At 44.1% G+C, this 22669-nt stretch overlaps 1 protein-coding gene across 5 annotated transcripts in view; it reads right to left on the bottom strand.

Annotated features, from left to right (window-relative positions):
* GALNT16 (polypeptide N-acetylgalactosaminyltransferase 16) overlaps nt 1-22669 on the bottom strand; it is a 74608-nt gene that overhangs the window by 17707 nt on the left and 34232 nt on the right. For all 5 annotated transcript variants that reach the window (XM_021547077.4, XM_021547078.4, XM_085580330.1 and 2 more), the window contains exons 2-9: nt 19761-19936; nt 16833-16931; nt 11011-11078; nt 8505-8570; nt 7317-7438; nt 5203-5290; nt 4138-4222; nt 3020-3123 (exon numbers count right to left, since the gene is read on the bottom strand). In XM_021547077.4, coding sequence (XP_021402752.1) covers nt 3020-3123; nt 4138-4222; nt 5203-5290; nt 7317-7438; nt 8505-8570; nt 11011-11078; nt 16833-16931; nt 19761-19936 — 808 coding nt within the window. The remainder of the gene's footprint in view (nt 1-3019; nt 3124-4137; nt 4223-5202; nt 5291-7316; nt 7439-8504; nt 8571-11010; nt 11079-16832; nt 16932-19760; nt 19937-22669) is intronic.

Consider the following 22669-nt stretch of genomic DNA (forward strand, 5'->3'; position numbering starts at 1 on the left):
TTCCTTCTTCTCATTTTGGCCGGCTCTATTACTAATGAACTAGAGCAACTGATTGTGTTGCCGCTGCTGGGGGAACTGCTCAGAGCAGATACCAGCCTCATATAGAATGACTATGAAAATACAGAGAGAATCCTGCTACTCGAAGAAATACACCCTATCCTGAAGCTAGATTCAACATTTTGTTACAGGATTAGAAGAGCATGGAGCTTTGATGTGCAGGCACTTATTTGCATCACAGAAGGTATGTGACCTTGCTCAAGCTTATGGGTCTGTCCTCACTGTTTTAATCACTGCCACACCAGAGGGGTTTTCCACTTTCAATTCACGTGGTGATGAAAAGAGAAGGAAGGAGGAAAATGAAAATTAGCTGGGTGGTTTGGTAGTCTTTACCAAAAGGGCTTCATATTGTACAGACTTATTACTTCAAAAACTTTACTCAGCTGGCATCTCCCTCCAGTAATGCCCAATTTATGCTTTTATGCTGCTCTGATGCTTAGAAATTAAAAAGAAATTATGTATCCAGATCTAATGGATGTTTGAAATCATGTACACACACTAATATCTTCCCAACCTTCATCTTTCTCCATAGCTTTCCTCTCTGCATACTGAAAGGTAGTTCAAACAGCGAGTTGCAGGGTGGGGGGAGATGGCATATTTAATGTAGCTTCTCAGTTAAAAATCTCATTTTATTAGACTGCATTTTGTAATATTTCTTACTAGTGCTTTTTTCTCCTGACTATTATTCAGAGCTAATTATTTTCAGATTCTTTTTAACAGTGAGTTCCAGATTTGAAGAGAGGAGGGATTTTAGGAACAAACAAAAAAAACCCCAAGACATAAGTTTCTGTCTGGTGATGTGTCCAGCTGACATTTGCTCTCCTGGAATGAGCTTCTGACTCACTTTGGCCTACAACAGAACCAGAACTCTCAGTCTGGCATGTCTAACTTGAAAGTGATATCCATTTCCAAAGAGAGGATTTCTCACACCATCTTAGACAGAACCACTCTCTCATCCCATCTGCAAATGAGGACCTAATTCAAACCCTTACCACTCAAAATTGTAGTATATAGTATAAATAATGTTTCAGAACATTATCAATATTTTTCCTTGATCAGAAAATCCAGTTTTTAATTAAATATTGTAAACTGTCTTTTAAGAGGTTAAATTAACCATTCTGAATTCTTCAGGAAAATTAATACATTTTGCTGTCAAGTCCAGGTTGGTTTCTATCCCTCTGCTTTCAGCAGCAACAGACTTAAAGGAGGATGAGACAAGTGACAAGAGACACTGAATTTACAGAAAAACCTCCTAACAAGGCAAAACTGGCAAGCCCTGTACGTGGTTGAGTCACATACAGCCTGGCCTGGCCACTGCCAGGCTTTACAAGAGCTATTTCAAGGAGAATGAAGCAAATTCTATGGAGCAATTCTGTGGTTTTGATCACCTCTATATGGTAATCATGTATGGAAGAATGGCTGTAAGCATGCCAAAAATTTATCTGCTACTTACGTCAGAAAGCTCTACTTAGCATCATGCTACTGACATATGGACCAAATTATAACACTGGACTCCCAGGTGGGCAGAAGCAGACAAGAAAAGCCTTAAGAAATATTCCTTCTCCATCTTCGGGGTTTACAGCTTCTACACAGTCACAGCTCAGAGGCTGGCAAAATGGCCAGGTGGCTGGCTGTGCAGCTGGAGCAGGGCTAGTGATGGCAAGGAGCTCAGTTTGGCTCTGCTCCTGAGGGACATAAGGGAGAGGATCTTCATGCCTGGGTAAAGGCTTCCTGTGACTTCTGCCACAGTGCTTAGCTGATGCCACTAGGACTGTTGAGATTCCAATGCCAGCACCATTTAATATCTCTTTTTAATATAAGGAATACCATAAAACTGAATCAAGATCTGGGAAAACAGAGAACACTCATTATTAGATATTTTGTTTTTAAAATGTGGTACCTTGAGAGTCCATTATCAGCCCAAAATATTATTTTATGGTTTTAAAAACCATCTCAGAAAGAGGCAGTTCTCCCAGTTGTGTTCAAGAAACAAAGGATTCCTCTTCCTGACTATTTCATTCTTTCTAATTGGTTCTCCAGGTACTAGGAAACACCATATAAATCCGTCTTTGAAAGGTTTTATTTACATAGCTGTAACATTTATGGAATTTATAGAAACAAATTTTTTTGCAGTGTTAGCTACAGAGAAATCTACTTAAATTGACAACAAAAAGTAAGGCTTTTATCTTCTCAGCTCCATCTGCACCATTTCTAAATTAATGCCCCAAATACTTGAGGTCTCCATGAACCACTCTTTAACACTCATCTTGCTTTTGTCATTAGCAGCTGGTGACATGGCAGCATCCCTTCTACATGGGGCAAAAAGTGATGCCTGGTATATCTGTGCCACTATTAAGTGCAAGGAGATGGGTTCAAGCACCCATGCCCTAAACCAGCATGTGAGTGGACAGACTACACTGGACCTGGGAATTCCTCAGATGTTTGTGATGCCCCCTAGCCTGCTTCTAAATGTTTGCATTCTGAGTCTATTTGTAACCAAATTCCATTTACAAAGAGACTTGTTTAATTAGGAAAAACGTATCTCTGACCTGTCAAGCTGAGAGAGCAATTCAGACTTACTGCAAGAGAGGAACAGGTATAAGAGGCTGCAGGAGTGGCTGCCCACTTCAGAGCTGCAGCAACACAGACTGTCATGTGAAGAACTGGAGGAATATTCTCCAAAAACAAGCAACAATTTAAATACCAGGAGGCTCATCTTTCTTTTTTGTTGTATGCTAGCTCCTGTATAATAGCACATATGCCTGTAGGAGAGTGTAGCCCTGAGCACACACTTTAAGTTGACAGCGATACAGCTCTGACCACCTTGGGGATTACCTGACCACATCCCTAACCTTACACCGACATGCTGATCAGATCTCTAACAAAAAACTCTGAAAAGCAATGAAGACTGGGAAGCAGTTCTGCATTAGTTTGTCATTCCCTTGAAACATCCTGAACTCACCAAAATTTTCTCCTCCCCAGATGTCCATTTGAGTATCATATTTTCCCAGGTGGTTAAACCAGGACTTGTCAATCACAAAGATGCCTCCTGCTATGACAGGGGTTCTGGAAGAGAAAACAGAAATCCAGAAAAAATAATCATACATCTATGTAGCACCACAAACCTAATTTTAAAGGGCAGACAATTATCCAGGTATCACAAATCATACCTCACTTAAAAGAGAAAAACAGTTGAAATGTAACATGAACCTGCTGCAGGTTTCTAAGATGCCTCTCACTAGATCATCCTTGTGCCTTTGGTTAGATGGTCTTGCAAGCACTACAAGAGTAATGCTGTGTCTTTTGCATTTATACAAATATGCACAGTGTGAAGGAATGATGAACACTGATGACTGTGTTCACCAATTAGACATGGTGTGACAGGCTGCTGCATGTACTGCTCTGCTGTTAGCAAGCTGGTTGGCTCTGGAGTACAAAACAGAGGCTCACAAATTACACAGAGGAATTAAATGGTACTTGTATACTACAAATAGAGAGCTGTCTGCCTATACAGACAAGTACCCTAACTCTTCATATCAGGATTTGTTACATTCCACATGTCTCAGAGCCATGTAGCCTGCAGTGAGGCTGGCAACAACTGTTCCAGCCAACAGAATCTCTTTTGTCCGTAGACATGCGGATTTAATAGGTGGGAGTAATTCTATGCCCACATTACTATGTAAGATTCAGTCTTCTGATCTGCTTTACCCATGTGGGATGACTGTTGATCTGCTTCCTTCTTTATGGTTTCATCTGAAAGATGGAGGTAATTAAAAAGACCCAAAGAGATTTCTGAGGCATTCGGAGTGTTGAGTTAGGGAGAACACAAGAACAAACACACAGAAGAAGAGGTGGCTTGTAGAGGTGGTGTATATGTCATACAATATTTAGAGAGCAGTACTCTCACACTTAGGGTATAGACCTCAATGCATTCAGAAAATATCATGAAGTGTTTGTCATCATGAAGTGAACACTGTGGCATTTTGCCCCCAGCAAAGCAGTCCCTGAACTCCCCTTGCCATGCTGGTGAAGTCTTAGTAAAGGTATTTGGAGAAGTGTACCCTGTCTGTCAGAGTGTACCTTATAGACTGAGTTGGGTCTGTTCTGGACATCTTCTGCTCTATAGGAATCTGTTCCCACTTAAAGTGAAGGCTCCAGTCAAACCCTGAAAAGGAAGAAGACATGCCAAATTGGTTTTCTTATTGTAAAAACAGTACTGCTAGCTTTCAGTGCTAGTCTGCACCTTTATACCACAGGCTGTCCCTATGTTCCTTCCCTAACCTCCCTCACAGTCTTCCCAAAATGGCAATAGTCTATCCTAATGTAGACCTCACTAGCTTCTGTCTTGGCACCATCATTCCTTAGCATTACAGATCTCTCTTCAATTTCGCTCCACACCTTCAGGAAATTGTTGTCAGGCTGAGATGTAATTCTATCCTGGCCAGTTTGTTTTACCAAAGGCAAAAACCCTGTCAGCCAGAGTTACAAAGCTTTAATAAAGGACATTGTAGGATGTGATGTATTCAGGGAACAAAGACCTGCAGATCACTGTACCCACCATGTCTTTCAAGACTACCATCTACTTATAGATGGCCTATGGTGGATAGTAGAGCACAGCATAGTCAATAACTTTATACCATTGTTAAGGGTAGCCAAAGAACAGGTAGCCCTTGGCTGCCAAGCAGTGCACAAGTGAGACCCAGCCACTAAAGATGTAGGAGGACACCAGGTAGTGGGATGAACACAGGAACAGCTGCAGGGGGCTCAGGTGTGAGGGGAGAGGTGTAAATGCTTTTCAGAAGATGCCACAAGATAGCCTGGCAGATCAAAGCAGCAATTGGAAGTGCCTGTCAGACTCCAGTGCACATGCAGCATAGTGAGGACACAGTGAGATATTTAATCAATTAACTAAGTCCTGAAACTGCTAAGTGTTATGACAGTGATTCAAGGTCAAGAGGAAAATACTAGTTGAGTTTTGTTCTAACTCTTCAAAACATCTGACTTTGCAAGTTGCAGAGAAAAAGGGACAGATAACCCATCCGAAAGATCATCACTCTATTTTCTTGGAAAGCTGAAGAGAACACAACTTATTTATCATGTACCATCCCTCAAGTCTAACTTACATAAGCCATTCATTATACCCACCTCCCCTCAAATCTGCTGATGCTGCCAGGTAGGCAAAATTATCCAGGCTGATAACATCAATGATTGGACTCACCACTCGGGTATAATCCTGAAGGAGAGAGATAAAGAGGGCAAATAAAGGAGTCAGGCTTACTTGAATGTCCAGCAAAGCTACCAGAGATCAGGAAACACAAAGTTACACGTGTAAATCTTTGTCTGGGTTCTGGTAACTGTGCAAGCAATCTGTGGCCACTAAATCCAACCATGGAGATGGTGGGTACTAGCCAGCTGCACTCCATGGATGTGGGGAATGGAGTCGGACTCCAACACCTAGGGATGCTGCTAAGAAACAGCTCTTTATTTCCTGCCCAAGTCACGGGGCATCAATCACTGTCCTAAGGGTTTTGTGCTTGCTTTTGCTATCTATTGACAGCACACCTTCTGCTCAACCATCCTTGAATGAACTCATTATCATCAGCCTAGAAATTATCAAACCCCTAATAAAGCATTTTCCCAAGAAGTACTGTGACTTAAGACCCCATATTTAAGATTCATAAAGTGCAAACTTTATAATACATATGACACATTGTATATGTTATAATATCAAGACATTGTGAGTACTTTATTGCCATTAAGGCATATAGACATTTACAGTTTTCTTTTGCAATCCTTTTAGTACATAGAAGTTGAAAATTTTTTCAACATCATGAGACAGGGCATTAAAAGACAGATGTTGTGACAGCTGACATGCAAGATGAAACTGAGCTAGCAATGCCAGAAACAGCACCTTGTTATTGGACAGCTACCAGCATCTGTGCCTTTCCTATCAAATCTTGATTTTGTGCCTTGCAATAGTTCTTCATGATGTACCACACTTGGCTAGGATGGGACATCCTTGGTAAGAGGATTCATGTTTTTTCCCCTCTGAGCTGTGCTGGTGGCCCAAGCCAGAGTGTGTCTGCCCAGCCTGAGACTCCAGCACCCATCTGGCAGCCTGGTGTGCCAGCCACTACTCCAGCCAATCAGTGCCAGGACTGGCTAGGGCAAGTCTGAAATCTATAATAGGATGTACATCAGGAATGTAGAAAGTAGGTCAGAAATAGATTGATTTGAAATTTGCTCACTAAAAAATTGTATACTAGAGTTAGCACACAGGATTTTTGCATTTTAAATCCTTCCCTAAAGAAATGACTGAGGTTTTTTCTGCTTAGGAACCCCTGTGCTGGTGTTGCAGCTCAACTTAAAGACCACTAAGTAAAGTAAACATTTATGGGCTTTATTGAACAAGAGTAAAAAGCAGAATCTTTTAATTCATCAATTCTGAAGTTTCACCTTCTTCTGCTCCCTCATATGAAGCTAATCAGACATACTTACAAAGCATCATTAAAGCCTCCACCCCTTCCTAAAGCCTATTACTTCATGGGATCCTCCTTTCAGAGGGGAACAATCACAGCTACTTGCAAGCAGGAATTCTCCCATCACCTCTCCCCTGCCTTTTCTTATAGCAGAGCTGTATGATCTCTCCCTCCAGCTCTGCAGTGCAGTCAGGGAGACAGCTGCTAATACTTCTGTCTCATTTTCATTCTTCCAGCCTTCTGTCAATCCTTTGCCAAGTAAATCATCAAAGGGGACATCCATGCAGTCACAAGCAGCTTCTCTGTGGCAGGAAGCTGCCTGCATGCAGGTGATGTGTGGTGGCAGCTCAGTCGGAACATTAATGGAAGGAAATTCTTGGCAGTGACAAAGGAGAGGGGAGGGTCCAACAGCAGGGGAGATGGAAACCATGGAAAAATTGCACAGTGTATGCTGCCCAAGGAGCTGCTCTACATACAGGTGAACAGGATGAGGAAGCACAATGCCTTCAAGAGACAAGAGGTACAAGCTGGTGGTTGCAACGTTCAGCATTGCATCCCATCACTCTGCATCTCCTGCCTTGTCACACTGGCAGAACAGAATCCCATCAGGAATCTCTTGCCCATCTAGGTCAGGCTGTACCTTCCTCTGGAGCAGCCTGCCTGAGGAGTACCTTGGCAGGCCTTGTTCTCACCAGTTCTGCTGACACATGTGAGGGCAGAGGATCCAACAGCACAGGACAGGCCAGCTCCATCCATGCCAGAGCAGGACACGGTGCTCACCTCTTTCACTCTCTGAAGCATGGGCTGCAGCCACTCACTGTTGACTTCACAGTGACTGTCCAAGAAGGTGAGGATGTCAGCAGTTGCCACTTCAGCTCCTCGCACCCGAGAGCGAATCAGCCCTACAAGGAGAAAAGGACAGCAAAGGAGCAGGAAGGTTGGGAAGGGAAACATTTGAGCCTCTTCAGAACAAATACTTTGTGCAACCATTGCAGGGAAAGAGCAGGTGATTCTCCTATGTCACATCTCCATCAGGAGCAGAGAGAAGCTTTAGAGCAGGGCATGCCCTGGGGACAGTCAGATGAACCCTCCTGGCACACAATGAATGACCTCTCCTGTCACTTCTGTCCATGACACAGAACTTCCACCTGGCTCCTTGCTCTTCCAACACTCGCCACAGACACTTGGCTGCTGCCTGCTCACTCGCTCTCCCATTGAGCACCTTGCTGCCTCCATCACCAACTCCCCATGGCCAAATTCTACTCTCTGCTTTTTGCCTTCCTTACTGCTTATCCGCTTTATTCCTAATTGTCCTTTAGTCTGCCCTGTAGAGATATCAGCCTGGCTCTTAGATGACTCCTTACTTCCTTACAGGCCATCCCACTACGTGGGATGCTCTTTTGTGAACTAAACAGTGATTTTTGTCTCTCCTTCTAGATCCTCACTCCAAACCTGCTGTGCACTGACAGCTTTAGAAATAAGTAAGCACATGTTTGTCAAACTAAAGAGCAACTGGGAAAGTAATTTATGCTTGTAGCAGATATATGAGAAAAAACTTTTTTTAATTGTATCTCTTTATGATAGATACATGTTGGAGTTTTGGATTGTTTTTCTTTCTCCCATGTCTCCTACACAAATTGTTAGCTTGCACTTGAAAGTGCAAGAGCTAGCTTGTGTTTAAAAGGACAAGACTTACATCTGGATCTTTATTCATAAAGATCTTAAAATGTGGTCTTTGTTCCAGTCAAGGCCTCTGGAGAGCATTTCTCATTATTTAAGTATTACAGGGGACCCCTGAAGCCTGAGAGTTTATAAACTGTGTTCTCCCTCCACAGAACTTCCAAATTCTTGTACTGAAAAAACAAACTCTAACTATAAGAAACAATAGCTATAAGCAGCTGGGAGGCAACCAGGGTCATGTGAAAAACCAGGCAAAATCTTTGTACTTAGAAAGCTTTCCACACTCACCTTCTCGATGGGTGTTTCGTAGACACTTGACCTTTGGGATCTTGGTAAGGAGCTGGCAGTCCTCAGCTTGGGGAGGGCAAAAAGACATTTAGTACACATGCATTAATTATTTGGCTTCAACAGAGAGCCCCAATTAACTGTCCTCCTGCTTCTCCATGGGAGGGGAAATTCTGCTTTCACTCAACATCACATTAATCAGCCTGATGGCCTCAATCCTGTTGTCTACAGAGTACACAGAAGAGCACTGCCTGCTTGCTGTCCTACTCAGCAGCTGAGCCCATGCTTCCCAATCCTCTGAGCAGCCAGGCCTTCATCTCCCGTGCTCAGCATTTCACAAGAACAACGGGGCATGTGCTGGCAGCATGGCACTGGGCACTAATGAAAAGGAGGGAACACAGAGAATCGGGACTGCAAATCACCAAACTGCCAAGGAAAAGAGAGTTCTGCAACATAAAGTGATCTTATCTGCTCTCTTTGCCTTCAGTGCCTCATCCGGGCATCTCCTGCCATTTGTTCTCAGGGCAGTTTCTGCTTGATTTTATTTAATAAAGGCCACTGGGATATGACCTGCTTCCTTGGAGACACCAGCACATTGACACATGGATGCCTGACCAAGGGCTTTGCTGGCAGCTTGCCAGAAACTCCTGGCATCCCTCCTTTCCATCACCTAGGGAAGATAAGGGAGAGGACCAGTTACCGGCTCCAGCCAGGTACCAGTGAGATCTGAGTCTTTAGTTCTCTGTCATTCTCTCTATTCCTGCCCCAGCAGATGTCATAAGAACAGCAAGTTCTAACTCGCTCTTTTTTCTTGCTCCATCAAATTTTTCCCAAGTTCCACAATTATTCCATATTCCTTTACACATCTCATACTTCCTGTTTCCTGCTATCATATTCCCACAGACTGAGCACTCTGGGGAGAATGCAAAGGCCCTTAGCCAAAGTGCACCTCTTAGCATGTTCCTGTACAAGCATTTCCATTCTCAAGGATATGTGCAATCTGCAATACTGCTCTAACATTGGCACTTTGGCAGATGCTGCATCATCCAAGGGAAATAGCAGCTGCTCCGAATTATAGAGCATCGAGATTTTGCTGGAACTCTGCTACAAGGGAAGGCAATGCTCTTATCTTGGCCAAGTCACAAGTCCAGGTATGAGAATCCCTATTCAGTCCTTCATTCTGCAGGAGTGGAGCACAGAGCTCTGCCTGTAGATAATTGCCAGAGATGACAGACTCAGTATATTTGGAGAAACTAAGGCAAGTATTAAAGCAAAGTGTCAGACCTCAAACGTGCTGAAGTGCCTCCATGAATGTGTCTCAGAGAAATGGCTATATCCACAAATATCCAGCTGCCAGTGAAAAAATAAGAGCTGTGACAGATTAAAAAATATTTTAAAATCATCCTATTTACTGAGGAGCCTAAATGGGAGTTTATGGTTGAGCCCTGTACAAAATAGGCACCAGAAATCCATCACTGTTGATCTGGAACACTTTGTCCCTTAAGAAACTAATTTTTAGGTGCAGAATGTGGAACACTTAGGATTGTTTGTTGGAAGTGCTCAGAAACACTGAAATTAAACAAGTGAGCACAACTCAGTACTTATTCAAAACACTGTAAGGCCCTCAGAAACTCAAATCCCTCATCTCAGCATCCACCTTTAAAATGGTTTTCTTTATGGCCAAAGCTACAGAAGCATTTAGCTGCAAACTCAAAATAGCATTGCTTCCTTACCTCAGCAGGCCAAGGTGGGCATTCACAGCTATCTGTAAAGTGTTCTGAAGGAGTAATTATCAATCATTATAAATGGTACATAACTAGATTGTCCTTGAGTCTAGAACACATCATGGGAGAAGCAGGAAGTCTTCTTTGCCCACCACCTCACAACTACTACACAACAGCCAGGAGCAAGAGCAACTGTACAAAGGGAAAGACCCCAGAGCCTCCAGTCTGCAGCTCTGGTGGACCTGACACAGTAGACATTCCATCCCTGTGCCAAGCTGCAGAAGAAAGTATGGTGCTGTCCAAAGCAGTAACTCTGCCACAGCTTCCCACGGGGACACCTGGGATCTCAGGCACATGGAGGCAGACAGCCAGTCTCACCTCAGCCTGCCTGCAGGGCCCAGGCAGCCATCTTCTGTACACTCTACTGCATCCTCTTCTTGCCTCTCAGTCTGTAAGTACCTGCTATGCCCACATACAGCATTGCTACATATATTTCTGTGCTAAATGGCTCACCAAACGGTGCATAATGAAACCTGACAGAGATCTCTGGCAACCTAGCAAAAACTGCCACAGACAGAAAAGGAAGACCCAATGGAAAGAAAAAGAGAGGAACAATCTCTGGCCTCTGCCATGCATGGACATTAAACACAGACTTACTTTCTTCTCTTTTTCTCCCGCATACAGACAAGAGGGGATCTGTGACAGAGGGGAACTCAACAGAGCAAACAAAAAAGGGGAAAACAGAAGGGAAGAAATAAGTGTAAAGGAAATAGGTCCAAACTTACGATCTGAGCTGAAGTCATCTACCAAAATGATCTCCTGGATGAGACTGGGAGGGGTGCGGTTCAGAACACTGCAGGGACCCAGGAAAGAAAAAGCCACTTTGTCAGCTGCCATAACAATGACAATGTTAGGACTGATAGAAATCTGCTGTGCTATGCATTACAGCAGGAATACCAAACGCCAGTAAAGTGGAAGTAGTGACCTTGCCCTTGTACTAGTGTTCATTGGCAGGACCAAACTACAAGTGAGAATATCCCAGAGAGCTGTATCACTCAGCCAGACCTTACAGGACCCACAGCCAGGAGCTGACTGTGAGACCTGCCTGGGGCAGCCAGCAAAGGGTGCTGCAGCACGCTCTGCCCCTAAACAGAGGTGAGATGGAGAGAACCACCTGCCCCAAGGCAGCCATTCTCATCAGCCAGCCTCTGGGTGAAAGTCATCACTGCTAGAGGACATAAAGAGCTGCTCCTTTCCCCAGCAAGGAGCTCTACCTCAATGCAACAGATGCCACCTGATCAGGCTTTCTCACCAATTCCCTTCTTTGAAATGAAGCATTGTCAATATTCTGGATTTGGATTTTTTTCCCCTCTTTTGCTTGTTACCTGTCTTTCAAACCGGCACCACACTTGCTGAAAGACCCCTTTTCCTCAGTTTGGTTGCACCATACCATGTAATACCCTCAGGTCTGCAATGAGTTTCCATCTGCAGGACACACATGAGGAAAGCAGAGAAAAGCTTCTGCCCCCTCATACGTCAAAGCATTCTGGTGCTTCGGAGTCTGAGCAGTTAGGTTCTGACTTCTTTACCAGTCTCATTCATTTAAAATGCTTGATGTCTTTTCCCATGAACTTCTTCAAATCTTTCTCTTGGCTTTACTACTATCACATAGCATGTTCCCCCTCCAAGCCTCCTTCAACACCTCTGTGCACAGGCAGGTCCTCATTACCTTCAACAAGGTTTCTCAGTAATGCTTAGGCAGTCCAATGAAGAGGGCAGTTATGCAAATTTTAATACTAAAAACAGAGGCAAACACTGTCCTAGTTCTAGCAATTTGTCTCATTTCAGTGGCAGATGCTCTTTTGATCAGAAGAATACTGGAGAAAAATTTCTGGCTTTTTTTTCTTTTGGATTGTGTTGTTGCTATTGCTTGATATAGTAAATAGACAACAAGAATAGTCCCATACTCCCAGGAATGAAGGTGTAGAGAAGTAAATTGCCATCTCATTAAGTAACACCACTGATGGCTTTACACACAGAGCCAAAGTTCCCTCAGTTTGGAAGAATTTTCTGCTTTCTGCAAAAAAGTTGAATTCTGACTGTTCTGCTGCTCAGTATTACATCCCACTCTATTTCAGATTCACATTGCTTTATACACCTCTGATAGTATTTGTATTTTGAGCTGACATGCCCCTAGATGACTGAGCTTGCCTTTTCCAAAGCTGAATCTCATTTGCTTCTCTTAGTTCATGTCTTCCTGGATGCTCTAGTATGGTGGGGTGGGAGGTAGAGGGATGCTTCAGTGCCGTCCTAAGTGCAGCTTCTTCCAGCACAACCACATCTGCATATTTTACAGACAAGGTTGCCCCGCACTGAAATTTCTGTCTATGCTAACACAATGCAAAACAACCCAGACAGACTGCAGTATAATGGCTGCAAAATGGTATTCTACACCTTCTTCCACTAGCTTCGCTATTGGCAATGCTCACATTTTCTCCACAAGTTTCAGGTCTTTCAACTCAACATAACTGGGGAAAAAGCCCCATTTTGTTCTCTGTTCTTTACCTGTCCACTGATTCCCCAGTAGAGAGAACACATCCCTTGAGGAGTTCACAGCTCATTGTACAGTGCCCTGCTCTTCTGTCAGCTCTGCAATAACTTGCTGTAGATCCTTGGGAAAGGTACTTAATCTTCTTTGCTCTTTGTCATCCCTGTCTTTTTAACAAGGAGCACAGTAATCCTAATATTTCCCCTCACTGAGGCACAGAGACTGCCACGACTTTGCAGCACCAAAATGCATTATTACAATTCCAAAATTCAAGTGACAATTGCCTTTTACAGCAGAAACATGGACTGTTCCCCCCATATCTCATGGATTCCCTGTCTCCTTTGCCTTTTCTCACAGCTTCTTTCAGTATCAGAGTCCTTACTCTCTTGCATGAATATGACATCAGCTGCCAATGAGTTTCTCTCCTTTGTCCATCCTCCCCTGAGTTCCAAGATAATCTTGTTTATTCTGGATGTTAGCAGAACAAACAACATTTGCTCTAACATAATATTCTTTTCTTCCATTATTTAAATTGTCATTGTAATGAGATGCTACACCAAATGCTCTAGCATTACAACAGCATCCTCTTAATCAGAATTTTTACAGGCCACCTGCATAAGCACTGAACCACTGATAGCTGTTCAAATCCATTGACTTAGAGCTTCACAATTCACCTTTACACTTGCACCAAAACCAAAAGATCCTTGCAATCATGACTTTCTGAAATCAGAAAGAGAGGGACCAAGCAACAAAGCACTTGACTTATTCTTCTGCGAGAATGGTCACGGCAGCAGAAGTGAAGGTATGGCTTAAAAATTAATCATGCATAGACATCAATCACATAAAATGCCTTTTGAGAGACAATTGTTTCTGAAGGAGAGCAGGATGCCAAGCAAGTGACTGATTTGAGAGTGACAGCTATGTCCTAGCAAAGAAAAGAGATCAAAACAGGCAAGCAGCTCTTGACTGACACACATCTCCTGCAGGACTGAGGATGCCAGCAACAAGCCATTTGAACTGGCATGTTCACAGGTTTTGTCTGATAGCCAATTTTTCCCCCCCATTTCTCTTCTTTAGACTCTTGCTGGATATTTTTAACCAGTTGTCTCCCTCTACACTGAAAACATATGGCTAGAGCCCACACTAGAATGCAGCTATGCAGCCCATGCTGCCTCTGAAGACCAGAGGGACAAACAACAGGGTACTTGAAGGAACTGTTATTCCTCTTGTTATTCCTCTTCAAGGTCACTCCTCTATTTCCCCCTCTCCCTCATACACAAACATTTCTCCCATCCTCAAGGAGCAACAACAGCACATCATTCTTGTTGCTTCCATCCAGCAGCAGAGATCCCAGAGACAGGAGGGAGAGCAGGCAACTGCTGAGCTGCCAGAGGTGTTTAACTCCATGTGTTCACACGTGCATGTGAGGCTAGCAAGAGGGTATGCAGATCAGGATCTGGCCCCTAGAGCTGCCAGGTTTAGATCATCCTGAAATAAGCCTGTGATGCAGGAGTATCATCCCTGGGTCACTTCCCAAGATCTTCTGGTAGCAGCACTGCCACTTTGTTAAATTACCTTGCAATAAACCAGTATCTGGCTCAGGGGAGTGCACTTGAACTCCCTCTGGGTTTAAGATCAGTTCAATCCCAGTACTCCTTTCATGTATTTAATTCTAGAATTTCCCAAAGTCTTATGGCTGTTTTTTTGAGTGCCCAAATACAGATACTAAAAAGCCACACTTGCAAAGACCTCACATATGAAAATTTCAACTGGTAATACATTTTCTACTCACCTCAAAAGATTAGGCCTCTAAAAATGTTTTCAGACATAAAAAGTTTTGCTTTTAGTGCTGCTCATTTTCATCAGTTTTCCTCCTTCACACCCATTTCTCTTATAGCATCCCCACAGTATAATCATGATAACTGAACTTGGGAAAAGGCCCATAATAACAGTGGAATCATATTTAACTTTCACCAGATGCATCTCAAATTATTCATTTTAATTATCCAAATAATCATGCTCTACCTGGTCTAAGAAAGCTCTTGCAGGTAATAGAAATAATGACAAGCTGGAAGCCTGACTAGTCAGCAGGTAAGCAGGCAGTGCAATTTTAAGCTTCCTGCTGTTTAATACTGCTGTGGTCCTCAACAGACTCACAGCCAGGTCATGAACCCAACAGAACAGTCCTGTCCCTTTGATACCTGACTTCTCCTGAAGTGCCAGGGATGCAAAGTAATTACATAGTACTGCTGCACTGACTGTGTGTGTGACTTGAACAGCAACTACTCTCACAGCAGTACTTCAGCCTGGCACATTCAGATGAGTTTTGCTGAAAGATGGGACTCTCAGGTTACAGAAGATGCCCTGAAGAGCTCTGTCAAATTCTTCTATAACATCAGTGTCAACCTGTAAGTCAGGCTTATTCCTATGTCTCTTCTAGCAGCGCAGCCATGATGTGAACCTTTACTTCTGTGTATGGTTGTCAAACCTTCAGTGCTCAAAGACAAAGCTATAGCCAATCCTTGGTTGTGTGGCACTGCAAATACTGTAGAGCCCAAGAACTCGGCCTTCAGGATCTCTCATGACACAGGGATAAATTATTGACAATTCTGATGTGATTTAAGGAAGGAGTAAATCCATCACAAGCACTGGCTGTAGACCATTTGGCAATGAAGGCCCCAGTGAGGAAATTCCATCCACTACACCATTCACAGCAGAGTGCAGCCAGTTCCTCACAACAGCAGTCCTCCAATGGCAGCAGCACTGCAGGGACCAATCTGAATAGATGGGTCACCCATTTCTCAAGGTCTTTGTTGGGGGCTCTGGTTGCAGGAGATCACATCCGAGACTGGCAATATCACATTCCAGGACAAGAAAAAGTCGGACATACTACCATGGTTTCCCAGCACCTAGTCTGACCCATGACTGAAAAGGCAGAAATCTCCTCCAGCTGCCCCAGCAGCACCATGATTCCAAACAAGTCTGCCCATTTTCTGGACAGTGACTCTGCAGAACTCATTGTATGGTTGAAATGAAAAGAAAATGATAGAAATAAAAAGACAAAACATGCCAATGCAATATATACGGGTCTCTGGAAACACAGTAACACCAAACTTGGTGGCAGAAACCCAGCCTTCTAGACATGAGGCCAACTTGGAAAAGCCTGTCCTTTATTCACATTGCACATTTCTTTAAGTCCACAGGACCTGTAAAGGGAAGAAGTGGCAATGATGAATAATGCATTCCTGTTAGTGATACCATCAGCTCAAACTGCTACACAATTCACTCTCCCTTCAGCCTCAAAGGCTGTTCCTGGGCTTGCTTGCAGGCTTCAGAGACCCTTTGAGAAATTACTTAGTAAGTCAGAGGGCATTTTTTTCTGTGGGAACTAAAAGTAAAAGAGCCTCCCTGGGTTCTGTGGGAGTGATGGAAGAGGGCAGTGAAGGAGCAGCTGGAACATCGCATTGTGGTACAGATGACTGCAAGCCTCCATCTATTTGGGGTTGCTGACAGGCCCTATGCCACCTATTTATTTGGCTAGATTTGGCCACTGCTGTTACTCGGATACGAGGAGACACTGGCACAAGATAGCAAGTGTCCTGCAGGCTCAGCAGGAGCTGTGTGCAAAGCCCAGGGTACACCTGATGGGCCATCAGGTTCGGTAATTTTTTACCAGCAAGCAACCCTGAGCAAGGGCTCAGTCACTGCACCCAGCATTCTCTTTGCACCCCCCTCACTCTTCCAATCTAATCTCACACTTGGGTGAGACTTGAGACTGTTTTTACCTGTGGATGCAGGACAGCTATCCTTTCTTGCTGCTCATGATTCCCCCAATTGCAGCCATACAAGGGCTAACTGCAGATATGCTCTGCACTTGAAGATACACCCACAACACCAATCCAAGCCTCTGGCCTGTCCTAGTGGGCCATCTTGAGAGCAGAACACTATCACCTGGGGAACTGCAGCCACCCTGCTTGTCTAGCTGCTGCAAAATGCCTAATTTTCCCCCAGAGCACTCCAGACTCTACCCCCTAGGCCCGGCACCCCAGCTGAACTCACCTCTTCACCGTGCGGAGCAGGGTAGATCGTGCCTCGTTGTGGAAGGTGATGATGAGACTGGTGGCTGGCAAGTCAGTGTCATAGCGTACAGAAGTGCACCTGCAGCACAGGACAGCACAAGTGTAAGCCAAACATTGCCTAGCAGTAGCTATTGCAACAGTGTACCTGGAATTTTCTAAAGAGAGAGCGATATGCTCAACCAGCACAGTGGAGCTGCACCAAGGCTGGCAGAGCTCAAAAAGAACTGTGCCTATTGAAAAGTGACATATGGAGGCTGAGATACCCAAACTCAAAAAACTTCATGCTAAAGAGGCCATGTGGGTTTTACAGTGAACTAAGTTTCAGTCTTGGGTTTCAGTTGTAGTCCCTGGATTTTAACATCTTGTTTATTCATGCACAGGACATGGACATGCTAAGGATGCAATGAGCTGGTACACCCAGGCATTGCTGTATAAAGCATTTCAAACCCTTTGGACACAAATTTCACAGAAAGGAAAACACCAGCTAGTTCTGTGATCTGTGTTGGGGAGTTGCTGAGGCTCAACACTAATGGACCTCTTGGCAATGAAGAGCAATTCTTTCTATCTTCTCCTCTGACTTTATAATGTTAGGTACATACACACATTCTCACACTCAGACACAAGGATTAACTTGCACCAGGCTATTTCTCCCTGTGGATAACAAAGTTTCTGTGAGGGGAACAACTCACAGATGTGAATCCTGAATCCAATTCTGGCAGATGCTAAGCATGGCTGATTTGGGCTGACCTGGTCCTCCAAAGCATCTGTCTTAGCTTCCAGGTGATGTCAAACTGCAGTCAGTGTGCTCTAATTTTCTGTCTGATGGCAAAACCACAGCTACTTCTAACAACTCAAGGCTTTACATAGACTGAATCTGCAGCAGGGAATCATCAGGAGACAGGGAATACAATTCACTTAAACCCACTACTTGTACTTCACCATTTACTTACTATTCTTTTATGCCTACTGCTAAACTATGACTGGTTTTATCATCACTTTCAATCCTACTGGTTTATGACTTTTTCATTGCAGTGTTTTATTAAGGGGACAGCAGCTTCATGCAGAAATTTTCAGACATATAGAGAAACCTGATAAAGACTAAAATGGACAACATGGGAACAGACCTGAGACAGACTATATTTATTATTGTTTCAAAATAATTCCATGATGTAGTACATACAAAATGTATTAAGGAATCAGGAAGTGGAAAAGCAGCAGAAGCTGATGTATGTGTTATTTGAGGAATTTTTCCCAGTATTTCAGCATTACTACAACATCACAGAGAACAAGGACAAGGTTTGGGCTTGAAAGCCGACCCTCTCTGCTTTGGATCAAAGAAACAGATACATGCTAAGTCAGAAGGAGTTTGTAGGATGTGAAATCAAGTATGTCCATGTTCTGGCTTGAGTGCTTGAAGAAAAATCGATATGTTAGTGGTCTACAGATTCCCCCCATTCCCTAAACAAAGAGCCAGGTCGACAATCTAACTTGTATCAGCTGAAATAAGTCCTCATCCTGAGTTGCCATCCCAGCAACTATTCCAATATTGTTATAAGATAGTCAAATTCAGATTGCTCATTCCCAAATTACTCCCTGTAAAGGGGAGAAACATGGAAATAGGTTTATTTGTTCTGATTCTGTAGTACTTTGGACTCTCCGTTACTCAAGGGAATCCTTGAAAAGCTGGGTCTGAAATGGCTATACATTTACAGGGAATCGCACGTATTTTCCTCTTCTGACTGAAGTGCACAGACGAGGCTCTTCACAAAAAGCATGCTCTGCTTGCTATCACAGATCAAAATAAACAATATTTCACTTTTGAAGTGAGCTGGTTTTAGGCCAGAACATGACACCAGATTAACAGAAAACAGCAATTCTGCATGGCAGGGAGACTTGTCAGCAGCACAGAACATGGCAGCATCACCTCTGGGTCACTAGGAAGCCAGTCCCAAATACTATGCTGGAGAACAGCAGCACAAGACTTGGATCCCACAACCATGGTCCTGACTGCTTGCCTTCAAAAAGCACTCTGAAGGCTGTCAGTGCTGGCAGGTTCACAAAGCTCCACATCTCCTGGCATCCCTTTCACAATTTCAATCAAGTGAGATGCCTGGTTTCCTGTTCCCAGCTGCTGTGAAATGTTGCTTTGCAACCATGCCATACCTAGAACCATACATAGTTTTAAGTCTAAAACTAGAAGTAGACTGAAGTAGACTGTTCTACACTATTACTATTAAACCTACAGTTTTCAAGAATCTTTTTGTACTAAAGCATTACCTTTTTGTCCTCCAGAAACTACAAAATAGTTCCCCAAGCACTATTAGCAATTTAAGGACAATTTTTTTCAACAGAATAAATACTGTCCTCAGTGAAACAAGGACAGAATGACAAGCCATGGAACACTGTATTTGCATGTTAGTTTCATTCCTACCTCAGGAGCCCTCACCCAGTGATATTCAGGATGGAAAGAAGCACCAAACCAGCTTCCAACAGGCAGGGCACAGCAGGTGAGGAACTCTAGAGTAAAGCACGGCTGCAACAAAGGTGTGCTTTGCAGCCAGGACAGAAGGATGCCGAGGCAAGCCATGAGTATGCGGGCAGCTGGGCAAAACACAACTGTCCAATGAGCAATCTGAGCTGCAGTGGAGGGGCTATGCTAAAACAAGATGGTGCTTGGACTTGGAAAAAGAGATGTTAGAAAAGTCTCAAAATGTGGACTGAATTTGTCAAGGTTCTCCAAGCATTTGAGACCTTTCTAGATGAACCATGAAAATCAGTGAAACAGTGGACCATAGCTGGCAAAAAAAACCCCAAAACATGCTTTGTCAACATGACAGACCAACAGTGGAGAGCAGTGGACTCCCTGCACCAAGCAGCAGCCGTGGCTCGGAGCAGGGCTGCAGGGTACCTGTAGTGCCTGGTGTCACGGATGGGCCGGTCGCTGCTGAGTTTGTCGCTCTCCAGCTGGTTAAAAGCGTGCTGGCGGTAGGGGTCTTCTCCAGCCTTCAGCACCTTGGAGGACAAGTAAGCCTTCTCGTCAAAAGCCCGCCGGCTACTCTTCTCTGCTGGGGGAGCCCTCGTCATCTAGAGCAGAGACAAGCATCAGAGCATCAGGGAGAGCAGCTGGCCCATGTTTAGACAGAGGTAATAAGTTCAGACATTGCCACACATCTGGAAGTTGCTCAGGTGTGGGGGAAGGCAGGACAGGCAAGAGCCTGGAAAGGAAAGCAGGAGTCCCCACAGATAGGATGTTAAATCTGCCATCTCTGAGGAAAATTGCAGCCTTCGCTATCCTTACTGACTGAGCTTGGGATGAAAGCTGCTCTTCCTGATAGCACAGGCAGAGCCAAATTCCCTTTAGCACCTGTTACAGAGAATGTGTGAGACTGCAGGCATTTGGAAACCCTTCTAGGCAATGAATGTCTGAGAGCAGTCTCAGCCAAGGTGGCTGAGACACTGCATTTTGAGGAAAAGCAGTTTCAGCCTTTCAACAATCACTACTGCAATACAAACAGAAAGGAGCTGATTTAATAGGTTCCCAGCTGTGCCTTGCTCAGACTGGCCCAGTCTCACAGATGTCCTTGATACAGTTGAAAGCTGCCCATGACTAGCCCCAGTACCCCACAAGAGTTAAAAGACCAGGGCTGTCCCTCTCCTCTCAATTTTCATGTAACTTTCCTAGGCCACAGAGTCAGTGCACCCAAAAACCATTCACTAGGGTGATAAGGAGGGAGGACAGGCCCAGCTCTGGCCCTCTCTTGGGTACGTGATTCTGTTTGGAAACAACCTACAGACTTTAAAATAGTTGCTTATAAAGCAACCAAGACTGTTTATACAATAAAAGTAGTTTAATAAATTGTCTGTGGTAGCTGTTTGATAGACCAAATAATGAAGAAAAATACTGCCAGCCTTGCAAGGGAGTGCTAGAGCTCCCTAAAACTCTTGCAAGAGACAGATACCAGCACCTACACATCTCATTCAAAGCACTAGGTAATCCCCAGATTTTGAGATCCTTTTATGTAAAATAGCTTGGATGCTCCCTAATACTAAGCTTGATCACATTTCTCCCTCTGCTAAAGGTCTCCTTTCAGGAGTTACAGAGGGCAAGAGACCAGAGAATGGTTCCCAGTATCACACAGCATATTGGTTGAGCCATCTTAATGGGTTGGGAAAGAATTCAAGAGACCCAACACCACAGCAAATTCCTTAAGCAGGACAGTGCTTATAAGAACATTCATCTCAGCCACTTTCTCTGACAAGGGCTATCCTTCAGTACAGACAGACTTAGAAGAACCAGACAGTCCGATAAGATAATGGCAAACGAAATTCAGCACAAAGAAGTGCAAGACAATGAACATTAGAAAAAATAAATTGGACTACTCATGTACATTGATGGATTTCAAATGAACCGCGACCACTCAGGCTACAGATCTGAGCATCCCTGCGGACAGCTCAAATGAAACCCTGAACTCGGTCTGCTGAGATGGGAAATGTAGCAAATTGAGTGCACTGTAAATGGGATAGAGAAAACTGAAGCCATCGTGAGCAGTTACATGAAATCAGTGACAGCCCAGCAGCCGTGGCCAGAGCACAAGCTTTGTCAAGCCTGTAGCTGAAAGGAAAGCTACTGGAAGATGAAGAGAAATTAGAGGTTAGGACTATTCCATTTGGAGAACAGATGAATTAATTCAGGAAAAAAAAAAATAAAGTGGCCCATAAAATTATGCCTAATACAGCCAAAGTCAGCCTGATGCTCAGATTTCCCTTTCTCACCATACAAGAATGAGGCAAACATCTTTTCATGGGGAAAAGAAAAAGAGCTTTTATTTTCAGCACTGAGAAATTACTTCAGCCACTGCACAACCAAGCCAATGTTCTATGGATCTGCCCCTGTGCAGGACACACATAGGCACACTCCAGTGGGTGTGTCTGTCTCTGCTCCGCTTCTCCAGGTGGACAATGTCCTGCTCTGCCACCCCTTCTCCAGGGATGCTGCTGCCATCCCCTCTGCCCCTTGCAGCCACCACCATATCACCTGGGCATGGTGCTGCATTACAGGAACATCTTGGCTACTTTTATGGCTGGTTGCACAGCCTGCTGCCTAGAATCTTCCTTGAATTTGCATTTTCAGTATGATGAGAAAATAATTACTTTCATACCTCTAAAAACTGAATTCTTTTCTTTCCTTAAATTATACAAAGAGTTTTGTCTAACTCGGCTTCCACTTCTCGTTTTCCTTTTGCCCTAGAAAACAATGCTGATTTGAAGCAAAAGCCCAGCTTATCACACACCTTTAAATATTTTGCAATCACTGGCTTGCCCTTAGATACATATCTCTTGTCCCTCCAAGTCCTGTAAAAGCAACTGCTGTTTTTGGTTTACGTTGTCAGGAACATACTAGAAAATGCTGGAAATGACAACATGTCTTCAGGAGACATTTTTCCCAGCAGGAGCTGGGGGTTCCTATAGTGGGACATAGGGTCTGGCAGCTGGGGACCATCCTATGCCCCAGCCAGAAGTGGGCACCAGGGCAGGGGCACCAGGACAGCCCCACCCCTGGGAATCTGGCACCTCTCTGGGAAGGATGGGATGAGGGCCCCCCTTGGCAGGGCCCATGGCTGGGCAGGGCAAAGCTATTGAGAGTTGGAGACCAGCCCTGCTGCAGCATCACTGGGGCTGTGAGACCCTGGGGTCCTGGCTGCAGGCAGGGAGGGGAGAGTCCCAGGGAGCGGGGCAGGGACAGGAAGGTCCTTTATTGCCCTAAAAGCCATGATATATTTGAACTTGAACTCTCAGGGGTAATTCTTCTAGATACTA

Source organism: Lonchura striata, chromosome 5 (genome assembly GCF_050655825.1).
Source record: "Lonchura striata isolate lonStrDom1 chromosome 5, ASM5065582v1, whole genome shotgun sequence".
Lineage (NCBI taxonomy): Eukaryota > Metazoa > Chordata > Aves > Passeriformes > Estrildidae > Lonchura > Lonchura striata.